At 55.3% G+C, this 14,214-nt stretch overlaps 1 protein-coding gene across 1 annotated transcript; it reads left to right on the top strand.

Annotated features, from left to right (window-relative positions):
• Window positions 1–886: 886 nt before the first annotated feature.
• On the top strand, window positions 887–7,209 carry ANGPTL4 (angiopoietin like 4). Its single transcript, XM_075536171.1, has 7 exons — window positions 887–1,569; window positions 1,704–1,814; window positions 1,940–2,057; window positions 4,215–4,328; window positions 4,660–4,755; window positions 4,867–5,148; window positions 6,235–7,209. The coding sequence occupies exons 1-7, from the start codon at window positions 1,231–1,233 to the stop codon at window positions 6,420–6,422; spliced, it is 1,248 nt and encodes a 415-aa protein (XP_075392286.1). The 5' UTR covers window positions 887–1,230; the 3' UTR covers window positions 6,423–7,209.
• The last annotated feature ends 7,005 nt before the right edge of the window (window positions 7,210–14,214 follow it).

The raw sequence follows: 14,214 nt of genomic DNA on the forward strand, positions 1-14,214 counted from the left end.
CGGGTCTGAGGGACAGTGAACTGGCCCCTTGTTTAAAAAGTTTGAGGACCACTGCTCAATGGGGTATGGCAGTTTTACCCTGTCTTATCAAGGGCCCCCGTAACACAGTGGTTATGAGTTTGGGGTGATCAGTTCAAAACCACCATCTGCTCTGTGGGAGGAAGACTGGACTTTGTACTCCTGTCAACAGTTCCAGTTTGGGAACTCCGGAAGGCAGTGCTGCCCTGTCCTGTAGCGTCGCTGAGTCGGCATCCACTCGATGGCAGTGAGTTTGGATTGTTGGTTATGGAGTATGGGCGGCAGTTCTCTGCTAGGTGTGGGGCAGTCAGGCATAAGTCATACATACATTTGGTCCTTTGGCTTGGCACTTGTGCACGGGACCTGGGTTGAGGAGCAGGAGTGTTAGTTGAATGAACGAATGAATGAGGCGGGAAGTCTTCCTGCATGGGTTTCCTCTTTCTGTTCCACAAACACCGGAGGCCTGGGGGGGCGAGGACCTGGCTGGAGTATTCACAGTTGGGGGGCAGGAAGTCAGTTAAAAATCTCACAATCACCCGCCGTGCAGAAGCGTGGGAGCGTCCCCACCCCCACCCTAGAGGACACGGGTGTCTCCGCTGGATTCAGCGCTTCAGGAACCTTTCTTATTCGTTGCTTTCATCTCCTCCTTCCCCCGTCCCCCGCGCCTTATTCTTGCTTCTAATTTGGGGAGGGGGCAGGAATGCCTGAGCCCTCACCCCATGTCCCGCATCCCCGGGGCAGAGAGAACGCCCTTTCCCACACTCAGCAGCTGGCCAGAGGCGCAGCAGGGAGCTCAGATTCCGGCGCCCGGACAAGAGGACGTGGGGAGACGGCGAGTCACGTCTCAAGTGCGCCCGGGTCCGGGGAGGGCCAGGTAAGGGAAGCCATTGTTTTGCACCCTCTCCCCAAACCACCCGCCTCTGGAGCACAAGGACCCCTCCCCTGACGCACGCCCCGCCCCGGCACTCCCAGCGACCCGCCTCTAACTCTCCCTGCCCCACCCCCTACTCTAGGCTTATAAAAAGGGGGCGCTGGGCACCCCGGAGACAACGCCTAGCTCAGCGAGCCCGGGGCTGCGGTCCAAGCGCCCTGAGTGGCCTCTGCACCCCGGCGCGTCCCCACCCAGGCACCCGCGGCTGCCGCTCTCCCCGCGCCCCGCATTCCGTCTTGTGCCCCGCACCCCCGCGCCTCCCTTCCCCAGCCTCCCGCAAGATGCGCTGCGCGCCTTCGGCCGGCGCGGCCCTGGTGCTGTGTGCTGCCACCGCCGGGCTGCTGAGCGCTCAGGGCCGCCCCGCGCCGCCCGAGCCGCCGCGCTTCGCGTCCTGGGACGAGGTGAACGTGCTGGCGCACGGGCTGCTGCAGCTCGGCCACGGGCTGCGGGAGCACGTGGAACGCACCCGGGGGCAGCTGGGTGAGCTCGAGCGGCGCCTGAACGCGTGCGGGGCCGCCTGCGGACCCGCCGCGGGGACCGCCGCGCCCCCGCAAGCTCCCGAGCGCCCGATTCCCGCCGCCGACGAGGCCCCGCCCAACGACGCCTTGGGCAGCTTACAGGTAACGCACGTCGCGACCAGCCTGCGACGGTATGGACCGCAGGGGGCTGCAATCGGGGCTCCGCGAACCCTCTTGTCCCCAGGCGGGAGGCTAGGGGCCCGCTCCTCAGCAGTGTCCCCCTGACCTCTCTCCAGATGCAGCTCAAAGCCCAGAACAGCAGGATTGAGCAGTTATTCCAGAAGGTGGCCCAACAGCAGCGCAACCTGGAGAAACAGCATGTGAAGATTCAGAGTCTGCAGACCCAGGTGCCCGAGCCTGACCGGGCCAGAGCGGGAGGTCCAGACTGGGCCGGCAGGTCCAGATGTAGAGGCGGGCAGGTCCAGCAGCTTGCACCAGCGGGACCTGACGCTGTCTGTTTGCTCCGCTCCAGGTGGACCAGCTAGCCTCCACACACCTGGACCTTGGGATAGCCAATCCTGCCAGGGGGAAGAGGTTCCCCAAGATGGCCCAGCATAAAGATCCTGCTCACAACTCCAGCCGCCTGCACAGTGAGTGGCCCATTCCTGACCTTTGGCATTGCCTGCCCCCTGCCATACCTGGCCACCTCCTTGTCAGGCCCACTTCCCGACCCTGGCTCCCTGCCTGCTCACCAGTCCGCAGAGTAGGGCACCCACCATCCTTTCAGCCCTGATCCTGCCCAGCAGGGCCACCCTGCCCTTCGTTTTAGCATGTCCCCCACCCCCCAGGGTTTCCCACAAACCTGGCTGGTCACTATTAGAGCAGGGGGTTAGTGGCAGTAGGGGGTGGGGCACCCCTTGAGCTGCAGGGATGGGTCAGGAGGTCAGCTCAACGCCTCCTTTTGGGAGAGAACCTTCTAGAAGGATATGATGGTGGTCAAGAAGGTCCAGGGTAGGGAGCATGGAACCCCTAGATGCAGACAGATTGGTTATCTGGGAGTGACGTTCAAGGGTTTGGACACCCCCCTCCCCAAGATCCCCTTGGAGTTGGATGCAGGGGCACAGGTAGGGAACCCACTTTTCTGGACAGACATTCATTCTTGCATATATGACGAACACTGTGTCCCCAACCTGCACACCTGGCCCTCCCCCACCTCCACACCATCCCCTGCCCAACAAATCCCCAGAATCCCACCCCTCCCCCTCTGCTGTAGGGAGTCAGTCTGGGAAAGAGACGTTGGCCACCATCTCGATCTTAGGTCCTTTAGTTATGTGTGCGTGTACACGCCAAGACACCAGTGTGTGTCCACAATACATGCCTCGGCGCTTCCCTGCCCTGCCTGAGTTCACGGCCCAGGTCCTGGTTCTCCACCCACCCCTGTGTGGTCACCCACTTTGGCATCTGCGCTTCTCTTTGGCCAACTGGGTGAAAGTTCGGATCCCCCTTCACACCCTTGGGCCCAGTGCTGGCTTCCAGCCCTCTAGCCTGGAGAGCTCCCCTGCCCCAGGCTGCCCCCCTCCGCTGACACTCCCCCCAAAGGCCAGCTGCCCGGCGTGGTTGAAAGTCAAGTCCACCTTCCTGACGCCAGCGTCAGTGGAGGGGCTACGAGGCGCGCCAGCACCAGACCGGGCTAGGGCACGTACGGGGGTTGGGAGGACGGGACGCGTGGGATCGGGACTCCCAGGCTGCAGCCTGGCCCAGCCAAGTAGGAGAAAGTTCGTCGCTGGGAGACCAACAGCTGGCGCTTACCAAGGCCACCTTGGCGGTTTTTGGCCCGGCGCCTGTGTCGCTTGGAAGGGAGGAAAGTAGGGGAAAGGGGAGCTGCCGGAGGGGCCGGAAAGTGCACGCCAGGCGCGCGGTCTGTCCCCACCCCCGCAGCCCAGACACTCACGCGAGTGTCTTCGCCCGCCCCTCCCCCCGCGCCGCAACCTTTCCCCTACTTTCCAGGCGGCCAGGGCTGGGGGGCGGGGACTTCCCGTTCCTCCCGCTGTGCAGTGCCCTCCTCCTCCTCCTCCCAACAGGACCAGGGGCCTTTTGTCTCAATGCCCACCCCCCCACATCGCCCGACCCGCCCAACTCCCCCAATCCTTCACTCATTCATCAGCCCTTCATTCATTCCTGCTTGAACACCTCCCAAAACACAACTCCCTGCTACTAGCAAATAAATAGCTCCCAATAGGATAAGGTAGAAACCCCTCCCCTAACCCCCAATCCCCCTGTGGGTTGTGGGTTTCTGAGGGAAGGGAACTCACTGACGGAGGAGAAAACCCAGGGTCTGGGAGTGGTATCAAGCTGCTGCCTGGCCTTGCGGAGACCCGTAACCAACCATTGTACCACAAGCATAGTTAGGGCACAGCTGGTGGAGACTGGGTGGCATAAATGGTTAAGGCGGTGGTTTGAACCCACACTGAGGCACCTCGGAAGAAAGGTCTGGTGATCCGCTTCCGAAAGGGCACAGCCTGGAAAGCCCTAAGGTTCTACTCTGTGCACACGGGGTAGTTAGGCCCTGGGAGGGCAGGAACGGGGCTCAGGGACCCACATGGCTGAGATCCCTGTGGCGGGGACAGTGGGGAAGGAGGAGGCCTTTGAGGTGGACAGAGGCTGAGGAAAGCTGGGGAGCCTCGCCTGAGTTCAGGATGGAGGAGGGTGAGATCCGCATTGCCCTTCTCCTCCCTCCTTGCTCTGCTCCGCCCTCAGATCCCCCTGCTCCCTCCTGCTTCATGGTCTCTTTCTGTGTCTGTCCGCAGGGCTGCCCCGAGACTGCCAGGAGCTGTTTGAGGAGGGGGAGCGGCAGAGTGGACTCTTCCAGATCCAGCCCAAGGGGTCCCCGCCGTTCCTGGTCAACTGCGAGATGACTGCAGGTGAGATGAGCGGCGCGGGCAGCAAGGGCTGCGTGTCCTGTTGGGGACACTTGTAAAGCCATGCCAGCTCTCCAGCCACTCCCACTACAAGCTCAGAGGTGGGGGATCCTTGGCTGGGGGTCTGCTCACCTTGCTGCCCCCTACTCACCCACCCGTCCCACTTCCCTCCTCCTTGCTTGCTGGGTCCTTGGGTGGCCAACCCTGCAGGGTCTTTAAGGGGAGGGTGTTTGAGGGGAGCCCCACCTTCTCAGAGTTTGGAGGGGACTTGGGCACCCAGTGGCCCCCCCACCTGAGGAAGAGCCTTTTAGTGACTTGCCCCACCTCTGGACAGACGGAGGCTGGACGGTGATTCAGCGGCGCCAGGACGGCTCTGTGAACTTTGATCAGCCCTGGGAGGCCTACAAGGCGGGCTTCGGGGATCCCCAAGGTGGGTGTTTCTGGCAGGCCCCAATGGGAGCAAGGGTTGAGGAGGCAGGGGCGGAAGCAGGGTAGCTCTGGCAGTGGGGTCCCCTGACTCAGCGGTCTCTCCCTGCTGTAGGCGAGTTCTGGCTGGGCCTGGAGAAGGTGCACAGCATCACCGGGGGCCTCGGCGGGCGCCTGGCCGTCCAGCTGCAGGACTGGGAGGGCAACGCCGAGTCTCTGCAGTTCCCCGTCAAGCTGGGGGGCGAGGACACTGCCTACAGCCTGCAGCTCACGGCGCCCGTGGCCAGCAAACTGGGCGCCGCGGCCATCTCGCCCAGTGGCCTCTCCCTACCCTTCTCCACCTGGGACCAAGACCACGACCTTCGCAGGGACAAGAACTGCGCTAAAGCCCTTTCCGGTGAGCAAGCCTCATCCCACCCTACTCCCTCCTGCCCTCCCCGCCACCTTGCCCAGCCACACAAAACCCACCCACCGGTCCCTGCCTGGTCCCCATCCCTGTTCCCTCAACCCCAGATCCATCTAGCCCAGTGGTTCTCAACCTTCCTAAAACCGCGACCCTTTTATACAGTTCCTCGTGTTGTGGTGACCCCCACCCCAACCATAAAATTGTTCTCGTTGCTCCTTCATCACTGTCATTTTGCTACTGTTCTGAATCGGGCGACCCCTGTGAGAGGGTCGTTCAACCCCCCCAAAGGGGTCACAACCCACAGGTTGAGAACCGCTGGTCTAGTCTTCCTTTCCTCCTTAACTTGCCAAGTGCTCTTCCAGCCTCTGTTTTCCCATTTTAAAATGGGTGTAAGCACAGCGCTGATCTCCTAGGATAGGACATTCAGTGAGATGATGGACGTGGGGTGGGGGGCGGTGGCTGGCCAGGATAAAGCCACCAAAATGAACCCTTCCCTGGTCTAATGCAATGGGGGTGGTGGGGGGCCCTGGCTCGATAAAGAGACTTATGAAGGGGTCTTTCAATGGGTTCCCCACACAGCGGCATTCTTGGTAATTCCAAATGACGAATTAAATACAGAGCCCTGGTGGCCTAGTGCTTACACGTGGGACTGCTAACTGGGAGAGAGACATGGCTTTCTGCACCCAGTCTTTCTGCTCCCTTACAGTTGTCAGAAACCCAAAGGGGCAGTGCTACCCTGTCCAATGGGGCAGCTAGGGGTCATAATTGCCTCGATGGCAGTGGGTTTCGTTTTGGTTTTAGCCAAGTATAAATGGGTCAGCCTGGTGCCAACCATGGAAAATGTCCGCCGCGTGCCAGGTGCAGAGAAGATTTGGTTAAGGAGAAAGAAAGGGGACGAGCGGAAGGGGGGGGCAAGCTTCCTCATTCTTAACCTGGGGCTCCCCAGCATGCAACTTGAGAATCAGGGCAAAGTTTTACCCTTCCCAACCCAATCCCCAACTGCAACCCTACCCCCAGCCAAGCCCCAAAGGAAACCCAAGGGCCCGACCTGATTTGCTGCCACTCCTGGTCCCACAGGTGGCTGGTGGTTCGGCACCTGCAGCCATTCCAACCTCAACGGCCATTACTTCCGCTCCATCCCACGGCAGCGGCAGCAGCGGAAGAAGGGTATCTTCTGGAAGACCTGGCGGGGCCGCTACTACCCGCTGCAAGCCACCACCATACTGATCAAGCCTGCCGCCACCGCCGCCGCCGCTGCCACCTAACCTTACCTCCCTGGGGCCTGGTCCCAGGCTCCTCAAGGGCAGCGACTCTGACTCTGGCCCAGGACGTGGCCACGCCCTGCCTGGCAGGGGCTCCAGGTAGAGGCTATCTGGAGCATGGTGGACAGAGAAGCAGCCCGTGACTGCAGAAGCCCCCTTCTGAGTGGGGATTACACGAGTCGCCCACCCTTTTGGAAACCAGCAGGGCTGCCGGGTAAACAAAGGCCCAGATGACGCATGGGTCCGAGGGGCAATCCGTCCCCATCCCCGCCCAGGCCCGCAGGAGTAGTGAGGGGACACAGAGGGACCACTTGGGGCTGGCCCAGCGGGCCGGCCCTCAAGAACAGAATCAGTCACATTGACTGCTCAGGACCCGGGGCCCCAGGAGGTCTGGGCGCCCTCGCGATGCTGTTGTGTGTGGGTGCTGTGGGACCAGCTGGCGCCAGTGGCATCTGGACGCAGCTCACAGAATTCTTGGAATAAAAGCAATCTCAGAACACTTTGTTTTTCTCTGTCCTTGGGTTTAATTTTTTTTTTTTTTGGAGGCGAACTGCTTCAAAGTCCACGTAAACATGTCCCAGGCTGCAGGGCGAAGGGACCCAGGTCCTCTCAGGACAAGATGGGGGCAGTCCTTCCGCTGCCAGCAACCCATTTCAACTTCCTGCTCTTCTCGGGTTCACGGGGTGAATCTCTGCAGTGGTGGTTTTTTAATTTGTCAAAATGATGGAGGGAAGGTGCCCCAGTACATACGATCCGATTGTGATGGAAACCCGGTAGGTGGAGAAATGAGAATTCTGTTCCCAGTTGTAATCCCATGTTTGGGGGTGGTTCTTAAAAAAATAAAATAAAGTCGTTTTTTCTGTGCATTAGGTGGGGCTTGGCTTAGCAGATCCACATGTTTACATTCAACAGCTGATCGGCCCTCCCTGGCCTGCCCTGCGCCCTGCATCACGTTGTGCCCATCTCGCTCCTGTGGACTATTGCTTCATACAGCGTATGTAGTCTTCCACAGCGTGTACGCGCCAAAGGCCATCCACAGCTCCGCTGCTGGGTGTTTTAGGTGGTAGTGGTTACGTGTCAGACTGCTCACCGCAAGGCCATCAGTTCAAAGCCATCAGCTGCTCCTGGGGGGGGAAAGATGAGGCTCCCTACGCTCCCAGAGAGCTACAGCCTCAGAAACTCACAGGGCCACTTCTACCCTGTCCTCTAGGGTCGCCGTGAGTCGGTGTGGACTCCACGGCAGGGAGTCAGGCTTGCTTTTGCTCCGTCTCTTGCTGTTGTGCATAGCGCTGCCCTGAGCATGGGTGTGAAGATGCACTTGGGGGCTCGGCTCTCGGTTCTTCAGGATATGTACCCAGTAGAAGCGGTGCCTGGTGATACGGGAGCAACTTCTAGTCCCCGATTTTTTAGGAAGCGCCACGTGGCTTTCTGCTGGGTTTGTGCTGGTTTATGGTTGTCCCCCACGCCAGCACCCTCCAGCAGTGTATTCTTTTCAGTGGTTTTGAACTAGGCTGCCAATGCGGGGGTGAGGAGCATTTTGGTTAATTCTGAAAGTGCTGGGTTGTCTGGTGGGAATATAATGTAAGCCATTCGTCGGACTTTCTATCCTCCTTGGAAGCCAGGATGGTCAGACTTGCTGACGGCATATCACCAGGGAAGGCCAACCACGAGGGACGGACACCCCGCTTGGTAAAGGGAGGGAAACCTCCAGGAGATGGGACTGCCTACCGGCAGCAACACCACAATGATCCGGACAGCAATGGTGAAGAAGTGCTTACGTGAGAACACATCAGGTTGCCCTTAGCAGACGACACGGCAACTAACAGCCACAAGACACACACACACACACACACACACACACACACACCCCACACCACATCAAAAGAGACGTAGAATGAAACTCAGAAGTCTATTTTATGAGGGGAGGGGGTGCTCTAAGATAGGTGTGGTGGTGATTGTACCATTCCCCTTGGTATGATCGAATTATTCAACTGTATGATAGGTAAGTTATGTGCCAAATAAAACTGTTGGGGGGGGGAATCTATGTGTCCCTAGCATATTGTCTAAGTCTCCTGGGGCTTGCTGGCGTACAGCCCCACAAAATGACTGGCTTGTAAGAACAGACAGGCATTGTTTCACAGCTCTGGGGCTTGGCATCCTTGGCCAGGGACGTCAGCGATGTTGGTTGGTTCTGAGAGCCTTCAGGGAGAATGCTGGGTGCAGCTCTGCTCAATCTGGGACAGCCAGCCTTCCTTGGTGTTTATGAACCTCTTCCCACAGCCGCCTCCCTCTGTCTCTCTGTCTCTCCCTTCTCTTTTGTAAGGATACCAGTCATACTGGATTGACCCACCCTAAGCAAGGATGACCTCAAGTCTACAAAGACCCTATTTCCAAATGAGGTCATGTTCACAGGTACTGGGTGTGTTAGTCTGGGTTGACTTGAGAAACAAATGCTCATATGTGTGTAATAGAGAACTTTATATAAAGAGCAATTGTCTATTAAGAAAACATCCCAGCCCATCCAGATCAAGTTCATAACTCCAGTATTAGCCCATATGTCTGATGCCAATCTGTAATTCCTCTTCAGGCTCATGAAACACAAGCAATGACACTGAATGCAGGGAGGTCACACAGGCCAGTGGGTGGAAAGATGTATGGGTCCTGTGGCGGTCTAAGCATCTCAGTGCAGCAGGGGTCTCGGTGTGTCTCCTCCAGGGCACTAGTGTAGCTCCATGTGTCTTGTCACCCAGAATGTCTCCCAGGGAGTGTGGGGAGTGTGCGTGTGTCCCGCCTCCAGCAAGCTATGTATCTCCACAGTGAGGTCATCAAGCTGCAACTTGATCGACAGGTTAAACTCCACCCCTTCGCTCTTAATAGTCTCAAATTGACAACAGATTCTACAACCACCACACTGGGGTGATCTGATTCAGCACATTAAAATTCCACGTCAACCTTTGATCACTGAAAGCACTGCCGGTGAGCTGCAACACCCTGATGTGGAGGGAGCTCAGTCCTGCAGTCTGTTGCTGTGGTTGTTAGGTGCCGTTGGGTTGGTTCCAGGGCCCCGTGAGTGCATGTTCGACGGGACACGACACTGCTTGCCCCGTGTCATCCTCACAGCTGTTGCTATGTTAGCGCCCACTGCTGCCTCCGCCGTGTCTCTACGTGGAAGGCCTGCCACTTTTTCACAGGCCCTTGGCTTTGGCAAGCATGATGTCCTTTCCCAGGGACTGGTCCCTCCTGGTGCCACATCCCGAGTAAGGTGAGTCTACGTGTGTAGTTTGCACCTTCAGCCTCTCTCAGTGTGGACTGGCCATGTTTCAAGGGCTGAGAGTCACGTGTGACCAAGGGCCCAGGGTGCGATGGGTTTCTCTTCCAATTGGCCTCGGGTTTAGCGTTCTGCCCAAATGCTTGACCCGGTTGCAGGCTTGCAAAGAGATTGATGAGTATACTGTGCAAAATTTTTTAAAAAGAAAACAAAACTTACTACCAGCAAGTCAATTCTAACTCACAGCGACCCTGTCTCGGGATTTTTTTTCTAAGGCTATAAATCTTTCTTTTAGGGCTGTAAATCTTGATGGGAGCAGATAGGCTCAGCTGTCTTTCCTGGAGCAGCTGGTTGGTTTGAACCCAAGACCTTGAGGTTAGCAGTCCAGCGTTTATCAGACAGCCTCGCCAGGCGCTCCTACTATGCTAATAGGATGTATAAAACACCCTATACTAACTGAGATGTCATCCTTGACTTAATCCATCCCTCCTAGCCCTCGTCCTCTTTTGTGACGTGTTATGAATTCTAGTCTCTGCCTCTGTTAGTCGTCCCATTTTGGAGGGAGCTCTGTTACCGGATCAAGGTGGGATATATTCGGAGTCTCTACCTCACAAGGGGCTGCGAGTCGAGTCAACCCCTTTTGTTTCCTTGGGGGTACGGTGGGTGGCAAGACAAAACTCACACTTCCCTATAATAATAGGCCGTCTCAGAAGCAGGACCATTGGCTGAAGGGCCACCTGTGGAGCTGGCTTGAGGTCTCCGTCTGAATGCCCAGAGCTGAGAGAGACATGAGGAGCTGCAGCTAGGGGGCAATGGGACAGATGAAAGGAGCCAGGCCAAGGTCACAGGCTGAATTAAGATCATGAGCCAGAACAGAGGAGCGGCGCTCAGACTAGGGGACCATGAGACAGAGTGATGGGGTGGGGAGGCTTCCTGACTCGCAGAGGCAGAAGCCAAGGCCCGAGAGAGGTTGGCTGCTGGCTGAGAAGAGGCACTGCTGAGGGTCAGTGACTATATCCTCACTATTTGCTGCTACCTTCCCTAATAAGCTCCCGTACTCACTGCTATCAAGTAGACTCCGACTCCTAGCAGCCCCTATAGGACAGGACAGAAACCCCTGTGGGTTTCAGAGACTGTAACTCTTCACAGGAGCCGAAAGCCCAGTCTTGGAACTGCTGACCTTGCGGATCACAGGCCAACGTGGAACCACTACGCCACCAGGGCTCCTTAATAAACCCCAATCATCTGAGTGCCACAGGGGTCTTTGCAAGGGATTATCGAATGCACCAGAGAAGCAGTGTTGTCAGAAGAATGGTCGGTGTCGGCATAGGGTCAATCTTTGACCCTCGGCAGCAAGGCCTTCGAGTCCTCACTTTCAGCAAGCAAAGTCGTGCTATCTGCATATTGCACGTTGGTCGTTAGCCTTCCTCTGATCGCGATGCCACGTTCTTCGTAGAATTCAGCTTCTCTGATGCTTTGCTCAGCGTACAGATTGAACAAGTATGGGAAGAGGGTACAACCCTGATGTACGCCTTTCCTGATCTTCCACCATGCAGTGTGTCCTCGTTCTGTTCACACAACTGCCCCTTGGGCCATGCACAGGCTCCGTGTGAGCACTATAAAGTGTTCCGGAATTCCCATTTTTCAAGGCGATTATCCATAGTTTGTCATGACCCACACAGTCAATGGTACACAAGTAAACATCTTTCTGGTAGTCTCTGCTTTCAGCCAAGACCCGTCTGACGTCGGCGATGATATCCCTTGTTCCATATTCTCTTCTGAATCCAGCCTGAACCTCTGGCAGCTCCCTATCAATGTACTGCTACAACTGTTGTTGGATGATCTTCAGAAAAACATCTTCCTTGAATATTATTAGGTGAGCCGCAAAGATAAACTGAGGCCAGGCCAGAGAGAAAGAAAAGGAGAAGTTTTTTTTTAATTTATCATCTATGTTTTATTAAATCATAACAGTACAAAAGCAAAGGTATAAGAAAGTAAGTAACTCAAAATATTAAATGTATTTAGCTTCTATTTCCTAAATGTGCCTATCTTATGCAATCAGCAGTTTAATAGATATAGTGTTCATGATTTCAAAACAAACAAGTAAACAACCAACAACTAGGGTAGAGAAATTTCCATGAATTACAATTTGGTATAAGCTTAAAAAAATTTTTTTAAAACAATTTATTGGGGCTCATACAATTCTTATCACAGTTCATACATATACATACATCAATTGTATAAAGCACATCTGTACAGTCTTTGCCCTAATCATTTTTTCTCCTCTTTTCTTTTTTTACATTTTATTAGGGACTCATACAACTCTAGCTTAAAAATTTTTTAATAAATCATTTTATTGGGGCTCAAACAACTCTTATCACAATCCATACATACATCAATTGAGTAAAGCACCCTTATACATTCGTTGCCCTCATCATTCTCAAAATTTGCCTTCCACTTGGGTTCCTGGAATCAGCTCATTTTCCTTTTTTTCCCTTCCTCTCCCTCCCCGCTCCCCCCTCCCTCACAAAACCTTAATAACTTATAAATTATTACTCTATCCTATCTTACACTGCCCAGTGTCTCCCCTCACCCACCTTCCTGTTGCCCACCCCCAGAGAGGAGGTTATATGTAGATCCCCGAGATCGGTTCCCCCTTTCTACACCCCTTCCCTCCCGGTGTCGCCACTCTCATGCTGGCCCTAAGGGGTTCATCTGTCCTAGATTCCCTGTGTTTCCAGATCCAACTGTACCGCTGTGCATCCTCTGGTCTAACCAGGTCCGCAAGGTAGAATTGGGATCATGGTAGTTGGGGGGAGGAAGCGTTTTAGAACTAGAGGAAGGTTTTGAGTTTCATTGTTGCTACACTGAACCCTGAGTGACTCATCTCCTCCCCACTACCCCTCTGCAAGGGATGTCCAGCTGTCTACAGATGGGCATTGGGTCCCCATCACTCACTCTCCTCATTCACGATATTTTCCCCCCGCCTTTGTTGTTTGAAACCTGGTCCCCCTCGACCCTTCATGATCACACATGTTAGTGTGGTGCTTGCATGTGGGCTTTGTTGCTTCCGAGCTAGATGGCCGCTTGTTTGCCTTCAAGCATTTAAGACCACAGACGCTATATCTTTTTGATAGCCGGGCACCATCAGCTTTCTTCACCACGTTTGCTTATGCATACGTCTGTCTTCAGCAATCATGTCGGGAAGGTGGGTATCATGGAATGACCGTTTAGCTGAGCAAGGTGCTCTTGTATTGAAGAAGTACGCGCGAGGAGGCCCAATGTCCACCTGCTACCCCACTACTGAACCTGTAAATATATGCACATAGGTCTATTTCCCCCATAATCATAAATATATTTACATATGTACATGTCTGTATTTAGGCTTCTATGTGTGCCCTTTCCCTCCTACTCCTTTCCTCTATTTCCTTACGCTTTCCTCCTGTCCCACTACCATGTGCAGCCTTCATTCTGGTTTCAGTAATTCCTCTCAGTCACCTTGCCCTTGGTCACTCCCTACCAGTCCTCCCATCCCTTCCCTGGCACTGCTTTTGAGCCACTCGTTGTCCCTGGGTTGGCCAACACCTCCTCCCTTCCCCTACCTCCCACACTCTCATGTCCCTCAGGGACCGTTGGTCCCGTTATTTTCTTCTCACATTGTTTGTCCAGCCTGTCTTATCTAGGTGGGCCTGCAGATATAGTAATATGTGCACAAAAATGCAGATGGCCTGTACAGCATCCAAGTGGAACATAAGAACATGGCGTTGACAGCAGCAACACCGACACGCTGACAAACAAAAATGCCACTGACATACAAAATTTAAAAGAAGAGGGAAAAAAAAGAAAAAGACAGCAAATAAAAAAACAATCTGTTATAAGTTCGAGGTCTGTTTGTTGGCCTTTAGGAGTGTTTTCTGGACGAGTCTGATGGAGTGCCACGTCCTGGCCCCAAAGTCCATCCTTTATACTCCCTTGGGACCTCCTTGCTCTGCTTCCCCCGCCGCTCCATTGCAAGCCCCCAGTGTTTTGCCTCAGTGTGGTGGGGTCAGCTCAGTCGCACATCCCACACTGTGTCTCCAGTGCTGTCCCGTGTAGGGCCATGGGTCAGTGCAGGATGTCGCATCTTGCTGTGGGGCTGGCTGTATGGTCCTCTCTGTACATTGGGCCCTTGGAGCTGGGCTATCGTCCTCTGAGCTTGGTGGGCCCTGGAGTGCTCCGCTTCGTTCTTCCTCCTTCCTTTGCTTCAGCTTCCTTCTGGGTGTGGTGTGGTGGGTCAGTTCCTTTCCCACACCAGACGATCTATTTTCATTTTCTGTGGTACTCCCTTTGATGGTGGGGGTCGGGCTAATTCTGGTTGGGGCTGGTGTATGGTCCAGTCCCTTTGTGGATTCCTCTGCACTTTACGTTGCCCTCCTGGTTTGGCGTGTCATGGTGGGGTCCATGTGCATGCTCCAGTTCTGTGGGGACACAACCAATACTCTCCCCCGGATGGGTTAGTGCCCTGCTCCCCCCATGCCATCTGCTCGG

Source organism: Tenrec ecaudatus, chromosome 1, assembly GCF_050624435.1.
Source record: "Tenrec ecaudatus isolate mTenEca1 chromosome 1, mTenEca1.hap1, whole genome shotgun sequence".
Classification (NCBI taxonomy): domain Eukaryota; kingdom Metazoa; phylum Chordata; class Mammalia; order Afrosoricida; family Tenrecidae; genus Tenrec; species Tenrec ecaudatus.

Excerpts from the sequence above, each read along its gene's own strand:
- ANGPTL4 (XM_075536171.1), top strand. The coding sequence starts at position 1,231 with ATGCGCTGCGCGCCTTCGGCCGGCGCGGCCCTGGTGCTGTGTGCTGCC. Across the intron at positions 1,570-1,703 it reads ACGCCTTGGGCAGCTTACAG|ATGCAGCTCAAAGCCCAGAA; the intron begins GTAACGCACGTC and ends ACCTCTCTCCAG. Across the intron at positions 4,329-4,659 it reads CAACTGCGAGATGACTGCAG|ACGGAGGCTGGACGGTGATT; the intron begins GTGAGATGAGCG and ends ACCTCTGGACAG.